The sequence below is a fragment of the Electrophorus electricus genome, chromosome 5 (genome assembly GCF_041902795.1).
Source record: "Electrophorus electricus isolate QZ-2024a chromosome 5, ASM4190279v1, whole genome shotgun sequence".
In the NCBI taxonomy this organism is placed as follows: Eukaryota; Metazoa; Chordata; class Actinopteri; order Gymnotiformes; family Gymnotidae; genus Electrophorus; species Electrophorus electricus.
The window spans coordinates 25,644,983-25,666,129 of record NC_137501.1 but is presented as its reverse complement, the minus strand read 5'-3'; the positions used below and the strand labels follow the sequence as shown (position 1 = coordinate 25,666,129).

The 21,147-nt window shown below is 43.9% G+C and overlaps 1 protein-coding gene across 5 annotated transcripts in view; it reads left to right on the top strand.

Moving 5' to 3' along the window:
- Window positions 1-3,582: 3,582 nt before the first annotated feature.
- The window catches only part of map3k4 (mitogen-activated protein kinase kinase kinase 4), a 33,771-nt gene continuing 16,206 nt past the window's right edge, over window positions 3,583-21,147 (top strand). For 2 of the 5 annotated variants that reach the window (XM_081714562.1, XM_081714561.1), the window contains exons 1-4: window positions 3,583-3,814; window positions 12,213-12,403; window positions 14,155-15,497; window positions 17,059-17,316. In XM_081714562.1, the coding sequence (XP_081570688.1) occupies window positions 3,792-3,814; window positions 12,213-12,403; window positions 14,155-15,497; window positions 17,059-17,316 (1,815 nt within the window). In that variant the 5' untranslated portion in view covers window positions 3,583-3,791. Of the gene's footprint in view, window positions 3,815-3,854; window positions 4,133-12,212; window positions 12,404-14,154; window positions 15,498-17,058; window positions 17,317-20,525; window positions 20,679-21,147 lie in introns of those variants that run through there. The other 3 variants (XM_035530390.2, XM_035530393.2, XM_081714560.1) reach the window with 3 other exon arrangements.

The following is a 21,147-nucleotide window of genomic DNA, read 5'->3' as shown; positions in this document are numbered from 1 at the left end:
TCATTCTAAAAGGCACTGTACATATACAGGTTTTCTACTAATTTACTTCCTCTGCTGTTTCATTGCTGATCTGAACAGAAGTACGACGTCAGACCAGGGTTGTGTGTGTTCAGTGTCGAGCTACTTGTCATGGTAACATGATAAGCACACTTTCTAAAACAACTATAAGCACACTACCCAAGATCTTTCTATTGGTTGTCTTGTTCCTGACCCAGTTGCCTACCCGCTAAGCGACTGGCATGCAAAAAGGATCAGGATGAAGTGATTTTAAGTGATTGTACAACTGGTACAGACTAAGACAGCTACCAGAGATTGGCCATTACATGGATTTCAAACATGTCTCTAATTACGTTTTGAGTATTTTGGAAATTGGAATGCAGTTAAAATAATATTTTCAATGTATTGTAACATTTACAAATTACAAATTACACATAAGCCTACATGAAATACATATTTTGGCATCTGTATTTTGTGATATATTTGTTGAAGATAAGTAATTTATTTTATTTCTATTTTATTTGTAATTTCCATCAAGACACAGTTTAGTCAGCATGTTTTAGTAGTAGGCTGCCTATGCTCTAATTCTAATTCTGCTACCCATCTCATGGATAGAGAGGAAATGTGTGCATGAAGCTTCTTTGCTCACAAGCATATGACAGAAGGCACTGCTACTTTTATATTACTGTGTCATCACTGAAGTTATACCAGATAGCTTAAAAAGGGTTCTATCAGAAGTAAACACATTATCTCAAAATGGTTATTATCATAATCATGTCATTACCTCTCGTAAATAGAAAGAACGTTTTTTTTGCCCTGAAACCCTTTTTGTAGCTTGCTGAAATGGCAACACAGAATGTGTGAAGAGGCCTGGGTGATAATTGTTTACATTGTTTATTTAAATGAGAGAATCTGCCTGCTATAGAAATCAGGAATTGACTAATTTCTACAGTTATGATGTATTCTCTGTTAAATTGCCTTATATCAGAATTGAGTTATACCATTTCAACTTGAAAATGTGATTATCCTCACTGAGAAACATCACAGATGTTACTACCCAGCCTCGGTTCTTTTACAATTAAATTCCACCCAATAATGGCATTCTAACATCACAATCATTGCAAGATTGTCATAATTACATAAGAGTAATTGACGTGGGCAGGCTGCACCATTCTGAACAAACAGCAGTGGGAGGTGTTAGCCATCTTGCACTTTGAATGAGATGGCCACGTATTACAGCTTTACTCCAAAGGCCACATGTGATAGTGAGAATGTGTATGTGCATGTGCTGTTTGTCCATGAATATCTTAACTGTAGTTGTTAAATAGGACTGCACATGTAACTAACATTAAATGGAAATATATGCCATGTTATATGTTAACCTTATGTAAAACCTTTATTTAAAATTTGTCCTAATAAAAAATTTTACAAGCAGTCAATCCTGAGCTACGTATGAGAAATTGTCAGTAATTTGTTGAACATTTAATCAATGTAAACCATGTTCTGTCTTAGTCACCCCACAAATCCCTACCAAACTGAAGACAGCCCAGGAGATCTATTTATGAATCAGGAAGAGCGAGGATGTGTCTCTCACAGTGTAGATTCTACAGGTCTCAAACTACTGGACAAAAATGGTGACATCAACATTTTCCCACAAGACTTCTTGTTCTTTTGTTTATCTATATTTATTCACACACACACACACACACACACACACACACACACACACACACACACACACACACACGCTATTAAGTGATGTCTGTGTATTTCTATGTTTGTATCAGTGTAAAACCATTAGTAGTTTACGGTTGGTATCGATACTAATGATATTAATGTTGCAATGTTTGTCAGGCACTTAACCACATTGGTCAAAACAGTAGCTACATTCTCCAACCAGCCAACACAACCTGTGAAACCTTAATACATACTGCAAAACAATAAATATTTTCTGCAAAACTCTCTACTTCATTCAAAACAATAAATACATGCTGCAAAACTGTATAAATCACTAAAACAGTAACACAGCAGTTCAACAGTAAACATGTACAAGCATTCATGAACCATTCATGGGCAAAACACTAACTGCATGTTTCAAAGATGCAGGTCATTAACTGTGTTCAGTTCTAAAGTGCTATGGACCCTTCTTACTACTGTAATCTACTGGACATCTACTGTAACCCAGCATGACTCACTACATTTACACACAGATGGTCCAATAAAGTGAAACAAGCATGAGAAAACACATCTTCATTGTACAGTTATTTTTACTGGACTTCATACTGCAATATGAGTGAATACTCAAGCACAAAATATCAAACAACCAAAAATACTGTAATATAATACAAATTACAGGACAAAGGTTTGCCATTTGCTTGACTCTGCCTTATCTTCCCTGATACTGGGTTGCGTATTCATCAACCTCATAAAAACATTTTCCCTTTCAGTGCAGTATGGGGAAAAATACACAGGCATCGCTGATCCAGCCCTGACAGTCTTATGATGTCACTGTCCTATCTGTCTCAGTCATAGCATCCAAAAGTGCCATGTGGTCATAGGGTCAGTGTTCATATACTTTCCATCTCCAGACAAAAAAGAATTCCTCAGTGAGATTGAGGATCAGGGAATGTGGATCAGGGAATGTGAAGGTATAAATTCATTGTGGATGAGTCCTGAACCCTTCCCTTATTGCAAATGTGTGATGAAATGTAACATTGTACCATATGTCTGCATAACATTGGCCACTGACCAGTAGTAGTTTGTTGATTGGTTTAAAATTAAATTTGCGGTCAGTGGTTAAGAAATCGCAAGTCATGCCCAATTTGAAGAAATATTTGCTTTGAGGAAATATTTGCTGTTTTCCTTATACGTATTTTGAAAATGATAACATGCACTGATGGCTTGGCTAATGTAGTTTAGCACCTGACAAAAAATATGCTTCTACCACAACACAAATAAAACGCACAGCTTTCCAGTGGGATTTACTGATGTTCTGGCGTCATCTTGTGGTTGGATTCGACACAACACCATATAAAGCAACATTTAGTACGGAAGCAACGTTTCTCACCCATGCATGTACAAATACCCAATGCTGATGGCCTATTTAATTATGCTCTGTTATGCTCTATCTTAATTTGTGACAACGATTGTAAAAATGGTCATATTAATTAACGTTTTAATAAGAAATACTCCAGTCCCCTGCACCATGTGTATGGTTTGCAAAGCAAAGCTGTGCTTTCCAACCCAAGATAAAGCTGATGTTTTTGGCATACTAATTTTAGCCTAATTATTAGATACTTTCTATATTCTATATGCTATATTGCATAGGGTACTCTGAAAACCTTAATTGGACTTAAACCAGAAGTCTGTTAACATTTGTGAAATAAGAACGTTTTAATTTCCTTGATCATAAAAAATAAATAAATAAATTCAAACCAGGCTGCGACAACATTACTGCTCTGGGCATGGGTCTTGTAATCCCACCACTGTAACGTGATCTTTGCAAATGTTGTTTTGGGTGTGCCGAAAAATCAAACCGTCAAATCGTCACGAACATTAGCCGATGAACCGCACGAGCCGCCGTAGCGTCACGCCCTCAATGATCGCTGGAAATATGGCGTCAGCGTATGCACGGGCGATCCCGAACTCTACAGACGGATAGCGAAAGTCCGGGCTCCAAAGAGCCACACTAAGGCTTTATTTGCAGATCGTAAACGTCGGGTCGACTGTTTTATTCGCCTTGACATGTCTGAACCCATGCACGAGTGATAAGACCTATCGTCGCATCGCCCGGTATGGAGCCCCCAGGACAGGGCAGGTAAGCGCGTGAGAAGTGGCCAGTATGTTTGTGATCAGAAACTACACAGCCGGGACCTCGAGCGTGCAAAATAGTGATCCGGGCTGGAACTCGCGAAAGGCAAGAGGCGGCGCCTGCGCGTCGTGGTAAAACCAGCTTCCTGCCACAAAGTGGACTGCGTGCAGTGCAACCAGTGCAACCCAAGCGAAATTCGCCTTAAAGTTCTAAACTTTTTCTGAGCCTTTTTTTTGGGGTGCAGTTTTAAGGACGTACGTGCAAAATCGTTCGCGTTCTGGGGAAAAGGTACGCGTGGATGGAAATGCTTGGCCTATGATAAAGGTAAAAATCTGCCGTGGTGCGTCTCGGTGCATAATCATTGTCAGGGGAAAGCTAGCTGGATTAGCTCGCGAGCTAGTCCGCCGTCCGTCTCTACAGTAGAACGTGCTCACTTTTTTCATTGTTATCAGTCTGTCTGTCTACGCAGAGCTGGCGCAGCAGACGCTTGAGTATGTTTACTGCCTCCGTGTTGCTGCTGAAAAAAATGTCATGTTGCATGCCGTCGTGTTGCATGCATTTTCGGCGTGCATGTCGTATCGTGCCGACTTCATTTTAAAACTCAAAGAAATAACTAGTTTAAGCCTTGGATACGTGGCGGTTTTAGCTTAAAAACCCATACTTTTTGGCAGTAGTGTTAAGCAAGAGTAGACCTTGAATTTGAAACTGCATGGGGTCCAAACCGGGGGGTGGGGGTGGGGGGTCCTGTGACTCAGACGCAAATCGCTCGGAATGGGTTCTGGAAATGTTGGATTTAGCATTCCGAGAATCCAGCTGGTGTCCACAGATCGGTTTGATCATTTGTGCTATGGATACAGCTACAACGCTGCACATTCGTCGTAATGCAATTATACATGTTCGATTAAACGACGCTGGAGCGATGCACAGGATTAAGATTTTCATGTGGCCTCTTTTCTTCGGACCTATTTAGCATTACTCATGATGTTTGGTATGCCTGTTTGGTATTACCCACTGTAACATATGTTGGCCTACATAAATGCCTGCACTGGTTTGCTGAAGAGTGCCAAATGCACGGGATTATTTCCATAATACTAAAACAGGACAAATCTCTTCTAAATAAGTCATTAGCTAATACTGAAGTAATGCAGTTGAGTGTCGCCCTGTACGTTCTGTTTATTTAAATGCAGTCGTGCGGGATGCTAGACCGATAAAGCAAGCTTTAAGGAATGTGTGCAGCAAATTCTTATATCAAATGTTCCAGCACGACGTCAAGTGCCCCGTCTCCTACCCCTTGACACCATGCACAACCTTAGACTTAGAACTACTCAGAAAATCGTGTTTTATTGCATCCTCTGAGACTCCCATTTGGAAAATTACAGACCTTGTTGTAATGTTGTGGTAGACTTTGGTAAAAGCATGCTTCGAATGTTGTAGTTCTTGAATTGTTACCAAGCTCTTACTGGTGATGTATCCTTTAGCGCCTTATTAAATGTTAATTGTGTACGCAATTCTAAAGCACCCCTCCTTGTTGCTGCAGAGGACGTTCTCGAAGGAGGTTCATCGCATTGTTTTTCAGCATCTTCGCACGCTTGTCCTTATTGCACATCACTCACAAATGCTGATCTTCCTAATGATTTGCACAGTGCTAACTGGCCCCTGTTAGAAGTGACATTGGTGTGAAGAATTCCTTCATTCCTGCAGTTGTAGGATAAGATGTGGATAAAAGAGAGGGTGGCCCTGATGCTCTCAAGGCTGCAGTGTCTGAAGGGCGTTAATGGGTATATCTGGCTTCGTGGTTTGCTTCGGAATGGTCCAGAACTAGCTCTGTTGCTCGTGAGGTGTAATGCACCCGAGTCCCTAGTTGCAACCTCCATGCATTTCTCATTAACACAGAACAGTTGCAGCTCTAGTCGTACGTGTGTTTGCGTTTGCATGTCCGTGCATTGCGCTCAGGGATAGACGGCTAAATAAAATAAGATCGGTAGGTTCTATGCACATGTGCTGAGGCATTGTTTGGTTACACATGAAATTGCTTTTTTTGTTGATTTGTTTTGTGGGTGTGAGTGCATGAGGGGTGGGACAGTGAACGTTTCTTAGACGGTTTCGGTGAACAAAACGATCAAACTTTGGCAGTGTTGTGAACATACTGAAAATGTTTAAAGTGCGCTTACATGCACTGAAATCTCCTCACATAAAAAATGCTCCCTTCTTTGAAAATCATACATCCTAGATGGTACATATTTGAAACCGTTAAGCATTCCTGGGGTTCAATAGCAGCACCTGTGGTTGATGGCCTAATTGAGACTTGCAGTGTTTTCCTGTTTCAGCTCATCCTTGATAAACGAAGTAGCATGCTGCAGAACGCCTGTACGATTCCTTGGAAAATGGGAAAGCCCTGTAATGTAATGCCACTTCCTTTTATTCTGTCTTCATCCTCTCGGTGGTGAAGCGATTGGAGGCGAACATTCCTCCCAATTTGTTGAACTCGGGGGTGGGGTGGGGGGGGTTTGGCTCTTTTAGGTTTTCCCCCGCGCCCACCCTGCTTGGCTCAGCGTCACACATTCCTGGCATTTCTACACTTGAATGTCACACGCACGCACACACTTGCACCATTCCTGCCTCGAGAGGTCATTGTGTGGGCACAGGAAATCATTTTGTACGAGTCTGTGACATGAAAGCACAGTGGTGGGAAAAGCAGAAAAGGAAGTCTGTTGCTTAAGTTAAAGGAAACCTGATCTCGGTTTCTTCAGCTCGCCCTTAGCATGGGCGCAGAGAGTGTACTGTTTGCTGTGGAAATCATGGCCGTGTCCCATCTCTCTATGACGACAACCCCTAGGACTGTATTACTGATTTGTTTCTTTGAGTTCTAGTGGTTGGATGGACCCAGTGGAAAGGGTAGGAGGGCTAGGCTCAAAGTGTCTATGAAAGCCAGTTACATATTCTTTTGTGCTGCTGACCCGATTTCAAGTAGCAGGGGCCGTAACTGTTCCAGGGCACACGTGAATCACCAGGTTTAGTGGCACCTTCGGTGTAGTTCTTTTGGAAGAGCAGGTAGAAAAGGTTGCTGCCAACCACACAAAGGTCATGGGTTCAGTTCCCAAGGAGCGCACATTCTGTCAGTGAGGAACGTACTTCGGCCTGCCATATGCTGAATCTGTAAATGTAAATGGTACAGTCTGAAAGTACCCTAAGCGTTATCCATCACAGACCATCATAATGGCCTGTCATGCAAGTTTTGTAGGCATTACATCATGCATTATACGTCAAGCAGTTTGTGGATGTGAATGCCAGGTTTCATAAAATATGTTGCTTACGCCTCCTGTAGCTCGGTTAAATGGTGACAGACTTGCAGTTGTGGCAATACCGACAGGTCTGAGTGCATTAACTGGGTAAATATAAATAAGCAAATGCATTACGAAATTAAACGCACAACTGCTGACTCATGTGATGCTATTCGGTGCTGGATCACTTACTGCACTCAGAAAAGGTCATTGAAGGTGGTGGCGCTGTGCTCAATTCAAGTTGTCGCCAACAAGGTTTTACTTGCATATATTATTGTTATTTGTGTTCGGAATAGGTTTTATTTGTGAAATTTGAAACTGCTCTTTTAAAGTGCCATTTTCAGGAGCTTTTGCATTATGACTGGTTGGTAGTTCGTCCTCACAGACACCAAAATTGCCTGGAAGTCGTTGAGAAGCCGTTTGAGTACCAACACAACCACAAAGTGTGTCTTGAGGCCTGCTGTTGGTATCACACAGGAGGTGTAATAAGTGTGTTTAATCCCATTTTAGCAGAGCATTCTACATTTAGATGATACTGTACAAACTTGCAGTTTCATGAGATCGTTCTCTGTTTTTCCCTGTGAATATGGACATTGAAATTCTATAAATATTTTTGAGGAATGTAGTTTGTAACCTGGTGCTATCCTGTGAAGTAGGTAATTGGATGTAGTCGACATTTTATGACTTAAACACACACCACCCTGCACATTACCGCTGTGTTATTAAAATGGCTAGATTCTCTCGTTGACCCTTTGCTGCCTGTATAGCATACCTAGTCTGGAATGGCCATAGATCGTTGGAAGGCAGGGAAGCATCAGTAGGCATTTGGACATTATTCCTGGATAAATGGATCCCTGACACTTTAAGGCCAGTTTAAGTCCAGTTGGCAGATCGCTTAAGAATGAGTTACGAATTTAGCGCAGCAGGCAAGGTTTATCAGAATCGGCCATTATGGAGGGAGGGCTTCCTTAACTGTACTAATTGCTAGTTGCTGGATGGCTGTGTTCCTTGGGTCTCTTGAGGGTGTCTGGATAGTGCAGTTTTTGGCCATATTGTCTGCCTTCAAGTCACATTAGCCCACAGCTGGTTGCACTGCATTTCCTGACTGACCTTCTGTACAGAAGGTCTCTGAAAACAGTATGGGAAGCCATCTGATTGTGGTTCCCATGGGTGTTGCCTGTTGGAAAAGTGTGTGTGTGTGTCGGTGGTAGGAAATACAACCCTTCAGTCTCATACTATTTTTGCTGCTTTTGAGTCATAGCTAATACATTTATGGCATTTAGCTGACGCTCTTATCCAAAGCGACTTGCAACTATGACTGAGTACAACTTGAGCAATTGAGTTTTAAGGGCCTTCCTCAGAGGCCCAACAGTGGCAACTTGGCAGTGGTGGGGCTTGAACCAGCAACCTTCTGATTACAAGTCAAGTACCTTAACCACCGAGTTACCACAACCACTAATAGCAAACAACATCTTTGAAATTTAGTTTATTACCGTGTAGATAAGAAACATTCGGTAACAGTTTCTTTAGAAGTTCAGGTTCTCTTTTCCTCAGAATTTTCTCAGAAGCTGCAGTTTTCATGAACAGAACGCCAGGCACGATATGCTAGTCTGTTGCCTTTGTGTCTTGCATTTGCAATAAGTACAATATCAATCAGAACATTAGGAGTATGTGACCTTGCTTTGATGCTGCGTGTCCTCTCACCTGTTTGGACTGGGGAAATAAAGCCAAATACAGTAGATGTGGAGTTGATTTGTGCACATTGACTTGTTGGAAACGGGAGCGGTTTTCTGCACAGTAGCACGGAGTGACTTCTGCGCAAGTGCACATAAGTGTTTGAATGAGTTCAGTAAAGACTCCCCCGGTGTTAGCCTGCATAAGACCCATTGTGAGCGACTGCACTCCCCTGCCAGCTGTGTAGCGCTTGGAGGGGGCACACGTGCCGTCCATTCACAATGCAGCGGGGCGGCCTGCGACAATGGGGTCAGGGGTCGAAGGTCAGCCTGGTGGGGCCACATCTGACCCCGCGCTGTTTGCTGCCACTGCTCAGAGGCTGTGGCATTCTTCTGCTGTAGAGCAATTCATGACGACGACGCACCATCTGGAGCAGTAAATTAGCGCCCGACCCACGGCAGTCGGCGAGCATGCAGTGCTGAGGCGGCCTCTCGCCTCGTTGTGCCCTCATGCCCATGCAGCATTGGGTGCAGGAGCGTCATGGCAACCAAACAAATAGCAAGGGCTCCGACAACGTCACGACTTCCTGTATCATTCCTGAAGTATTCAGTCATTGTTTGACTCTGCCCCAGACTGCACCTTAAAACAAAAACCTGCCCAGAGACACATGTAGCACCCACTCAGTTTCTCTCGCGTGTTTGCCGGAAGGGGCAAATTCATTTTCATGGAAGCATTATCGTGCACAGATATGAAAACAAATACTTGTGTTCAGATGCACGAGTCTTAGACGGAGGCATGAGGCACCTGATTCTTTGCGTTGCATTCTTTCAGGGATGGAACCATGCGCAAGCGCTATGGGTCCATAGAGGACGTTACTGTCATGCTCCTTGGCTCTAATGCTGCATATTTCCCCGCGGCGTTAATGGGGCAGAAAAGTGTAGGCGTCCCTCCCAGCAGTGAGTCAAATCTAGGCCATATGCTTATTGGCGAGGACCGGTTGCCGGGATCCGGAATGTTCCGGCACGAGGGCCACAATGCTCGGCGGCAGGTGTCTGTTCCACTGTGTAGGCTCTAGGGTGGGGGATTGGTGCCAAGGGGGGCACCTCCCTGGGGAGTATGTGTATGCAGTATGCGCGTGTGTGTCTTTTGTGAAGGGCAGATGGGCTGTGGGGTTTTTTTGTCTGAGAGCTTTGTGAGGTGAATCACAGATTAGGTCTCCACTCCGTGATCGGCAACTCGCGCTCAATCCACTGACTGTCGGCGACCAAATGGCAGGTTCCTTCCTCACAGGGGTGGGATGCGATTATGTCATAATGTGAAATTGCACATGTTTTGTGGGTAGAGTCAGTGCTTTTAGACCACTAACAAGTAGAGTTTCAGAGATTTGCACAATTGAGTTATAGCATGACCAGCAAGGCACAGTCAAATTAAAACTGCACAGTAACGTGTAGGTGGTTTAATGCTATCCCAGTATGTGTTTATCAGTTTTGTTTTTGTTATTTATTACATAACCTTTTGTTAACATTTATTTAAAACAAAATTCGGTGGTTATTGCTGGTGAATGGTGTGAATTCCACGTTGCAGTAGGGTCCGTGCATTATTAAACAGGGGTTTTCCCCAGCTCGAACTCAGGAAAGTTTATAACGTGCATAGATATCCTCCTTAGTCTGCACTGAGCCGGCATCTCTTTTACGTGTGACATTTGCCACAGCAGTGTGAATTGTGTAATGGAAAAGTCAGTTGCCTCACGACATCTTCCAACTGAAAATGTTGCCGATCTTTAAGACCCATTCAGCCTGTTTTCTGAACATCACATAGGACAGGCACTGCTGGGCCTGATGATGACTCAGCATGGCTTATGAGAGCAGAGAATGACCTCCTGCTCTGATACTGTTGAACCTCACCTTCATCTCAACCTTAGTGCTGCTTTTGATACCAGGAAGCAGAATGTGCTTCTGTCCTGGCTCTCTCGATTTGACAACGCACTACATAACCCTTTCTTGGCTCGCGTCATACCTAGAGCATGGCGATACAACGATGGTGCATCATTATCACGATAAATTGCACGAAAATACGCTTTCGTAGACGTGTCGTAGGTCGTTCTTTTGGGGCACGTTTTGTTTATCCGTTCCCAGACCTTCCGCTGTGATTTTGCTGTTACACCGAGTACATTTGGATTTATGTAGCACTAAGAATATCTGCACTGCTTCACCTTCAAACCTGATGGCATGCGCTTTCAATTTTAATAGCTGGATGAATGATGGTTCTCTCAAACGGATGCTTTTTGCCCTGGGCTCTTTGATTTCTTAGTGATTTGAACTTTAATTATTCTTAAGCTCTCACAAGTTGTTTGAAATCTCGGCGTATTGTTCGACCTCTTTGCGCAGTGTGCAAAGCTCACATCAGTTCACTTATTGAACCTGCTTTCTTTCATCTACATGCATGGCCATCGCCCCCAGACTCCAGGGTATATGTCACTGTGTCTCCTGTTCCCTTTTAAATGTAAGCGTAACCCCCCCGGTGATATTCTATTCTCTCTCACAGGGTCTGCACTGTCTCTCTCTCTCTCTCTGTGTGTGTGTGTGTGTGTGTGTGTGTGTGTGTGTGTGTGTGTGTGCGCGTGTGTGTGTGTGTGCGCGTGTGTGTGTGCGCGCGCGTGTGTGTGTGCGCGCGCGTGTGTGTGCGCGCGCGTGTGTGTGTGCGCGCGTGTGTGTGCGCGCGCGTGTGTGTGTGCGCGCGCGTGTGTGTGTGCGCGCGCGTGTGCGTGTGCGCGCGCGTGTGTGTGCGTGCGTGTTTTTCTGTCATTGCTTCTTGTGACGTTTGATGAACTGACGGACCTAATGCTGACCAGAGTTCACTTGTCATCCTCTTCTGCGCTGTGTTTTTAAAAGAAATTTCACGATAATTTGTATCACGTGAAAATGACCTTCACAAATTTGCAGAATTGTTGTCATTTTTTAAAACGACCTACCATGAGCATCATTACTGATCATAGCAGTAGCTAATGAGTGCCTTGTGTGGGTTTTGAGGGATTGCAGCATTTTCACGATCTGACGAATGTAAACAGAAATGCAGGTCATGTTTCTTTGTGGTCTTGTGTGCCCAGTTGACTTTTAGTCTCTTTCTGGGTGTGTTGCGCTGAATACCATCACCACACCAGCACGATGACGTTACTGTTATGGGTCAGAACTTTTTTCCATACACCCAACTTGATAAAATTATTGTTATTTGCTTGTTAATGTGTTTTCATCATTTATTTGAGTGGTCTGTTGTGGTTTGCCAACTGTTTGCACTTATTTCATGTTGAAGATGTTGCTTGAAAAAGGAAAGTTCCATTTAGCCCATTTGCAGATGTTTTGTTTTACGAGGTAAAGTGTAATGTCTTTGTCAGTTTAATGACACTAGAAGCTTCTCGTTCACCCCACCTGCCTCTTTCTCCTGTTCGGTAGGCCCACGGACCCACCGAACGATGCGTCCCGGCAGAGCTCTGAGTTGGAAGAGTTTTGGGACGAGATCAGCCAATCAGAGGAGTCCTTCTACGGCACCTCCCCTCCCTGCACCCCCCGCCAGATGAAGCGCATGTCTGGCAAGCACCAGCGCGGCAGCCTGAGCAGGGCTGCGGTCCGCTCCCCCAACAAGGGTGAGATTCCCCGCCGGGTGTTCCGGACCTGGGAGGCTCTGGGAGCATGCCCTTCCTGGCCCGCAACCATCGGTCTAGTGCACGTTAAAAGTGAAAAATTCCAAAACTGCTTCCAGTTTCATTTTGTGATTTTAAGCAGTCTGATCATGTAAGCACATGCAGTGTCTTAAATATCGAGTAGCAAAATGAAGCCTGTGCAGGAGAAGATTAAACACAAAAGCAAAAGATCTTACAAATGTGCCTGCCACCCTGTACTCGAAACCTAAAAAACTAGAATTTCAAGCTTCTTGATCATTTAATGGCAGGTTAGCCATAGGCCCCCTTTAGGGGGCTTGCTATTAAAATGCAACTGGATTATCACTAGGATGCAAATACATTGATGATACATGTGAGCTGCCAGCCAGCTATTTATAGCGAGACATAATAAAATTTAGTCATCGGCCTAATTTCCTAAGCTAGCACTTTCACCCTATCTTAGGAAATGAACACCACAACACCAATCAAAAGCTTGGCTAATTTGATGCTAGAAGTAATGTCAGTTTTGGCGCAATGTAGCGAGTTTCACGAATGTAACTACAACTTCAGATGTCTGCTGTAATAGCACTGAAAGATCTGGCGACATAAGGCTAAGACATTCCTCCAGTGAAATGCAAAACGCGCGGGAGAAACTGAACTGCGGTATGACCCGTTATACGTTTAATAATAAGTTAATGAGAAGCACCGTGCCTTTATTCCTCAGCCGAGCATAGTCAGCCGAGCATAGTTATTTTCTGCCTTAAAGTTTGGAGTAATGGGCAGCGTTGAATAAGCGAGGTCTTCAGGTTGCCCTCACGATGTCCCTGAAAGAGCTGTAAGATGTAGTGTAGCTCAGATCTGTGTAACAGGTTTCATGAGTTGTTTTAGAAATAAATCCAGCCACGTGTTTAAAATACTCTTGTTGATGAAGACAGCATTTCTAGGGGTCATGGAAGAGTGAAAGGATCCATACCCCCGCGCCCTCAAAAACCTGCAGTTTTCTGCAGACAAAAATCGTTCATACCTAGAACATTTCTACAAGTGGGTATGTTCAGGAATGTTGGTACTGAGCTCAAAGATCAAATCAACTAAATTCAACTCGGTTATCACTTATGGATTAGTTAGTGATGACTGGTCAGTTCAAACCAGTGTTACTGTCAGTTCAAACCAGTGTTACAGTGTTACAAACAATACATTTTACAGGGGCTCTTATTCCAGCGCCAAACGCCACTGTCCGACGCATTCCTCGCTGTTCAAGGCAATGCACTAGCGTTGTTGGTGCTTAACAAGAGCTGAATGCTGGTACTGAAGAGCACAGCTGGGATGTTTCAGCTGAAACACAAACAGGGACCCTGTCACACACTGCAGTTGACGCTGTAAAACGATCCAGGAGAGATGTTGGCTTATTGCTCATTAAGGCGCCGTAAAATGAGATTTGGCCCCGCGAAACGTCCCGTCGCCTTTTCTCTGTATTGATTGGGCTTAATGCAGGGAAGCCGCAGCAAAGATGACTTGCCAGCGAACGAGTCTGCCCGTTAGGCGGACAAACGGTTTAGTGTCATGTTGAAGGCATGTTCTGCATGAACCTTTTTGTGAATGTATTGTGAAGCTTTCTTTGTAAGCAGTGGGTAATGAAGCGGTCAGTTGTATCTTGCTTGGCATATTTGGGATTCGGGTATATTATCTTGATTTTGCTCCAGGTTCATCGACATTAACCGTGATGCTTTCGTCCGCAGAGAAGAACCTTTCCAGTGCCTCCTCCCAAAGAGAGCGCGAAGGAGCCAAGCCATCGGAACCCAGCGAGGAGGTCACCTACAGGCAAGGCAAGAAGCAGCGCTCCAACCTGCGCTCCAACGAGCGGGACAAGAAGAAGATCTTTGAGGGCTCGTTCGTTCTTGACCCGGTCTCCAAGTCTGGCGCTTTTAGCGCCCTCAGCATGGACCCCAGGAAACCCTACCTTAGCCTGGGCTGCAGTTTCAGCAAGCTGCCTGTTAGCATGCCGCACCAGCTGCCCCGCACGCACCGACAGACCTCACGCACCGACTGCCCGGCTGACCGGCTCAAGTTCTTCGAGACTCTGCGGCTGCTCCTCAAGCTCACCTCTATGTCGTCGAAGAAGAAGGAGAGGGAGCAGCGTGGCCTGGAGAACACGGCCTGCATGGGCCAGAACAACGAGGTGATCTGGCTGGAGCTACAAGCGTGGCATGCCCGCCGCACCATCACTGACCAGGACCTGTTCCTATACACGGCCCGTCAGGCCATCCCCGAAATCATCAGCAAGGTGCTGCACTTCCGGGTGGATTACGGCAGCCTGCCAGCTGCCAGTACCTTCTCCGCTCCGGCATCGGACGAGTCCTGCCCGGGCGGGGCTGGCTGCGACGCCTGCCCCGGCTCCTGGGTGAAGGCGGAGACGGAGGCGGACCATTCTGACCTGCTGGGCTCGGGCGCAGCCTGCAGGGAACACCTGCAGAGGCAGCGGCTTGCCTTCGAGCAGGTGAAGGGAGTGATGGGACTGCTGGAGTCTGTGGAGGCGCTGTACCCCTCGCTGCAGGCCCTGCAGAAGGACTACGAGAAATATGCGGCACGGGACTTCCAGGGCAGGGTGCAGGCACTCTGCCTGTGGCTCAACATCACGCAGGACCTGAACCAGAAGCTGCGTGTCATGGGCACCGTGCTGGGCCTGCGGGACCTGTCCCGCATCGGCTGGCCCGTCTTCGAGATCCCTTCGCCCCGCTGCTCGCACGGCAACGATGCCGATGACGAATTGCGGGCCGAGGGTGGCGAGAACGGCCCCGCTGCCACGCTCGCGGACGACAGCGATGCTGAGGAGGGTGGAACCGGAACCGGAACCGGAGTGGAGAGCCTGGTGCCCAAGTTTGCCCGGCTGCTGTCGGAGGAGTTTGCACCGGCCCGCATGGGCAAGAGCCAGTACTGTCCGACAGCCATCTACAGGCCTTTTGTGGACAAGGCACTGAAGCAGATGGGTCTGCGCAAACTGATCCTTCGATTGCACAAACTGATGGACCGCTCACTGCAGAGGTCCAGGACCGCTCTGCTGAGCCACACGCCCACTCAAGAGGTGAGGGTCCTGCCCTGGGGCACTTTAGCGCTGCCCTGTGGGCGGAGAAGGATTTTTTACAGCTAACTGTACAATTATGGTCCTGCTAAATTCACGAGGGAAATTGATTAAATTCACAAACCAGGCTTCTCAAAAACAGCTCATTTTATGTATTTGACACATTTTATGCTAAATTTCACATTTTATTAAATAATGTTTGACTAGCTAGCTACGTAGCTAGGATAGTAGCATGTATCAGCTAATTAAAATCTGATATTTCATGGGAAAGGGCTGATTTTATGGTCTGATGTGATTTTCATAGCCATGAATTTGGCAGGGCCTTGTGTTTTAATGCATTATCACACACTATTTCCTAATTGTTTCATAGAAAAGGATGAGAGACATTTTTTTTGTAATTTTGGAGATATACTAATAAGATTGCAGCTTTTCATGCTTACCAGCACAAATGTGCATTGTAAGTGAGCGTGCGTATTTACCAGAGAGAGAGAAATGGTTTATGGCCGAGGTAATTTTAATTAGCAGTTGTCAGTGTGTAGATTTATTTATTTTTTCTTTCAGACCTCTTTTTATGGTAGTCAATACACCCTACAAACTTCATACACATTACTCTGTTTTATTGTGATGCATGGAATTTATTAAGTAACACTTTTTAAACAAAATTAATTACCCTGTTCATCTTGCTAGGCCCATTTCATACTTTTGGGATTTTGTAAATATTGCATATATCGGCACCAAACAGCAGGGCTTAGTCACTCATTGGTTATGTTGCTGCAGTAGTCCTGGTGATTGCACATGTTCCACCGAAGTTGAGAAGTGTTATTTTACATATGGTTTACCAATAAATGCATTTTAGTAAAAAAAGACAACCATCAACCACTAGAACTGAAACATGATCACTCGTCTTCTAAAGTCCAGTGCAGGTGTTTAATTCCCCATTCCAAAGCAAAAGACACAAGTAGTTCCCAATATTACATGGCAGCTTGTAGCAAATGTTCTCACCCATCATCAGTAAATCTCTCTTTTTTGCAAACAGAAAATCATGGGGTAGTCATCACACTTTTAGATTTGCTCATTATTGCTGCAGTGCATATGGAAGAAGGGTGGAGGGGTTGAAAGAAAATGCTTGCACAAAATTCCGGCTACAGACCACTAATGAGCAGGCAGAGGGCGGCGAGGAAGAACACCCTTAGGCGGTATGAGCAGTACACCTTGGGATGGAGAAATGCCAACCTTTGCGCAGTTGAGACGAATTGCAACCTTGCGTTGCGTATTGTACGTGACAGGGTAAATTTGGTGTGGGTTTTCATTGAGAAGGGTGAACTGGCGTCAAGGGCTCCGATGTCATGTTCATGTTTTTACTGATATTGCTATTGGTAGTCGCGTTGAATTTATTGGCGATGTACCGATATCTCACTTTTTTTTGTTAGGTTTTTGCCAATCGTTTTTATTCCCCTCAAGTCAGATTTTTTCTTCAGTTACTCTTAACTGGTTTGCTGTGGTATTTAGGAGACATTATGCATGTGATCATGCTTTATGTCTCAATTTTGTTTGTATTTCGCAGTTGTCAGAGGTTCCAGACTGCTCAATGCTATACAGTGATTACCTGCCTGAACTCTCCCGCCACCTGGCTGGACTGGTGGAAGAGGAGGCGGGCTCTGGGCGGGTATCGTGGGCGGAGCTACAGGACATGGACCTGCCCTCGTTTCGTCCTGCTTTCTTGGTGCTCTGCCGTGTGCTGCTAAACGTCATTCACGAGTGCCTCAAACTACGCCTGGAGCAAAGACCTGCTGGAAAACCCTCACTGCTCAGCATCAAGCAGGTGCTTATTATGGCTATATTTTATTTATACACACACACACACATGTATTGTGATCAGTTGCCCCAGCCCTGCTCTGTGGATCTGCCCACAGGGTGTAATTCCAGCCCCAGTTTAACACGCCCGATTCCGATCTTCAGATGGTCTAATGCAGCTATAAAATGTTAATCTTTAAAAGTGGTGCGAGCCCAAAATAATTCTGTGCCTGAAAATTTGGAGGGTGCTACAGCGTAATGCTGAAACCTCAGCTTATTTTTGCTCTTTCCTTTGAAAGAGGGTGCAGAAACAATGGAATTCTTTTACTTCGCCAATCTGTCGTCCACGGCCACAGTCATCCTTCAGCCACACCCACCCCCATTTATTGAATTCTAGGCCCATTTCTGTTTGCCAGTTCCTCCCTCTTTGGCCTCAGTCAGCATCGGTTCCCTGCTGATTCTGTCTGTGTGTGTGTGTTGGCCAGCAGAGACCCTCAGTCATATGGTAGCTAGTAGCTGACCCAAAAGCTCGCAAGTCATTCCCAATGCATAGCTGAGCACCATAGGTTAAAATGAGTACAAATGAAATACCCATGATGTGTGGCAGATTTGTTTTATTACTTGCTTTTATTAAATGCTTTATTATTTTCAAATTCATACTGTCGTGTTCATGCTATCAATTTTAAGATGCAGTTCCCACAAAAACTTGAGTATGGATATTTAAAAATCAGCATTAAATCTTTAAAACTAAAGCTGTGAAAATAGGGTTGTATTGACTTTATACCTTACAAACAGCTGTTGGCTTTTATTACATGTACTTTGCTTTTATTGCATATAGTTCCAGTAAGTGTGTGTGATATAACTGTTAGTCAAAACCTGAAGGCTTACGATCATGTGTTTATGGGACAGGGAGGGATTGCAGAAGAGATGCCCAGAAATTCTTAAAGCTGTCAGTATGTTTGCGCTGTATGTATGTGTAGCTGATGCGGAAATCGTAATTTTATTTACATAAATAAAACTCTGTCATTAGGTTAGCAAAGGATCCAGAACATGTCAGTAAACGAGGACAGCGTGATGATGCAACCAGCATTACACCTTGTTCCAAAGATCACAAGTTGTAACGTTAAACAAATATATAACGAAGACTCAAATTAGTGGATACTCTTGCATTTATTTATAGTTGTCAATTGCTCATACTTTCTTTTAAGGGTTGAAGTAACATGATGCAGCGCAACAAATGAAAATGTTCCAGAAGCCACCTGCCATGACACTTCCTTGTTGAAAAAGTACATAAGTACTCAGTGTATAGCAAGTCCATAACATCGATTTTGGAGTAGTTTTTGGATTTTGTTTTATTTGTTTTTAAAGGAATCAAAAATTTTGAACTCCTGGAATGCGATTAGTTTACTCATTTACTTCCTGGAAAATGTAATCTTATTACTCATTACTTATACTTGGTTGTTATCTAATTTCCATAAAATTTCCAAGTGGATAATGGAGAGCCAATAGTCCGTTCAGTACTTTACAAAGACGAACATAAATGATTACAGTCAATGTCATGTAAAAGCCGTTTCGGTTTAACCACAAGTTTTGTCACATGCTATCTGATTAGATGGCTTAGCAGGCTGCTTATCGAGTTTCTAACAGTAGAATGTCATTTTGGATGCGCACATGGGTTCATGTTGCCAGGAACAGTACTTGTAGAGATGTTCATAATTTTGAACGGTCATGTTTAGTACTCGCATGGTGTCATGGACATCGACAGACACTGGGTATCTTCACTGCGTGGTATGCAGGGTGGTCGGTTTTAGTTCTTGCTTGTCATGTGTACATCTTTTCAGTCTTGCCTTCTGTAAGAAAATGTATGTTTTGCTGTGGTTTAAGGTAGCATGTAAACGACTGAATCGGCCACTCAAAACATGCCACCTTGGGTGCTTTTGCAGTACATTTTAGATTTTGTCCTACAGCTAGGTGAAGCCCTATTCAGTGAGCTTTAAAACATTTCATTTGGTCTGGATGGCTACATGCCACAACTTTAGAATTCACTCTGGCATTGCTATCTATAATTATGGCACAAATTGTAAAAAAAAAAAAAAAGTCAGCCGGTTCCTCTGGATGCATGCCCATAACACACAATAGGTGATATAGATGGTGTGTGTGTGCATGCGCTTTGTTTTAATAAAACTTGTCTTATCCATCCAGAAGACTCATCACCGAATTCATATCAAACTGTAACTTACTTTCTGTTCTTGGGGTTTTACCAGTACTTTCTGTCGTTGTACTCCTTGTGTTTTGTCTGTTGTACCCCATGTGGTGATGGTGTACTCTTCTGTTTGTGGTAGTATTTGACATATCTGTGCCTGAAGTGGTGGTGGTGTTCATGTAAAAGTACTTTTGGTTGTCCACTACCATGGGCTTCCATGGCCTACCAATTCATTTGCCTTTGACGATTACCAAACAGTTGACAGACACCCTTAACTATGTGTACTGTTTTTAATTGATTTTCTCTGATTTTTCTATCCTCACGATGACTTAATTTACTAGTACTGATTTCGTCTTTGCGCTTCATGTTGATGCACAGCAATATGAAGATTCAAATACCTCACGTCAGCTAGATTTTGATTATTTAAATTGATTCTATGCCAAATTGTATCATGCCCCAATTACTTTTAGAGCCCTGTAACGAGGAAAAAAACTATATATAAACTCAGAATGCATAAGGACACTTTTTCAGCTTCTGACTCATCCTACTTCAACATGGGGATAACGTTTCTCTGTGGTTCAAGGTTGCTGAAGTCCACACCTTTAGCAATGTGAACAGCGCCCTCTTCTGGACAAATGGAAATATTCTCAAAATAACTGTCAAAGAACTGATGACAATCGCACATCTGATAATAATCGACATCAGTAAGAGAAGTTTAAAAAAAACTGGAAAGCCATTAATAAATTGAATTTAATATTCAATGAAAGCATCTCTTTTTAAATCTGGTAATTAGTTAAAACATTGAATGCTTTCTACACATGTAATGTGGCTATTGACATTAATTTCATTACTTAAGTCAAATCAATGCAGAGATTCATTACTGAAGTCAAATTTATGGCTGGTCCCAAGGAATGGGCAAGGTCTCTTTAGGATGGGGTATCAGAAAGAATAGGTGAAAGACGAAGCTGCTGAACATGTTGACATGAATACCGAAGACCCGGTGCATTACTGATTTGCATGGGACTGTGTTGCAGTTGGTGCGTGAGTGTAAGGAAGTCCTGAAAGGTGGCCTCCTCATGAAGCAGTATTACCAGTTTATGCTTCGCGGCATCGTTTCCGACCCGCAAGGCCTGCAGACCAACGCCAACATCGATGAGTTTGAAGAAGACCTTCATGAAATGCTTGAGGTAGGTTGGGGGCTGTCATGTCGAAGGCTGGAAGTACCAGTAAGATTGGGCTTTTTGGCGTCACGAGTACTGCCGGCCGAGTAAAGCTGGCACCAAGTCGGATCCCTAAATCCAAACTCGAAATAGTTTTTGGAATTTTTTTTTTGTGTGTGTAATCGCACTGTAAGGTCAGGTATAAGGGGCAAGTATTCCAGAACTCTCTTGATCTAAGTTAGGAAACTTTAGCCTTCTATTGACAGTTTCACAACTATAGAATATTGACTTCCGAGTTTACAATGTAGCTGTTGCCACTCAAACCTAAGTAACCTCAAAATGCCAGCCCACTTGACTACTGGCACAATAAAGATAAATGAACGCACCAAAGGAATTTTCATGCAAGGACACAATAGTGAGGCATATTGATAAAATCCCACAAGGCCCCCAACAGGTACTTTCATAGGAGACTCGTACAAGTGCATGACGTTTGATT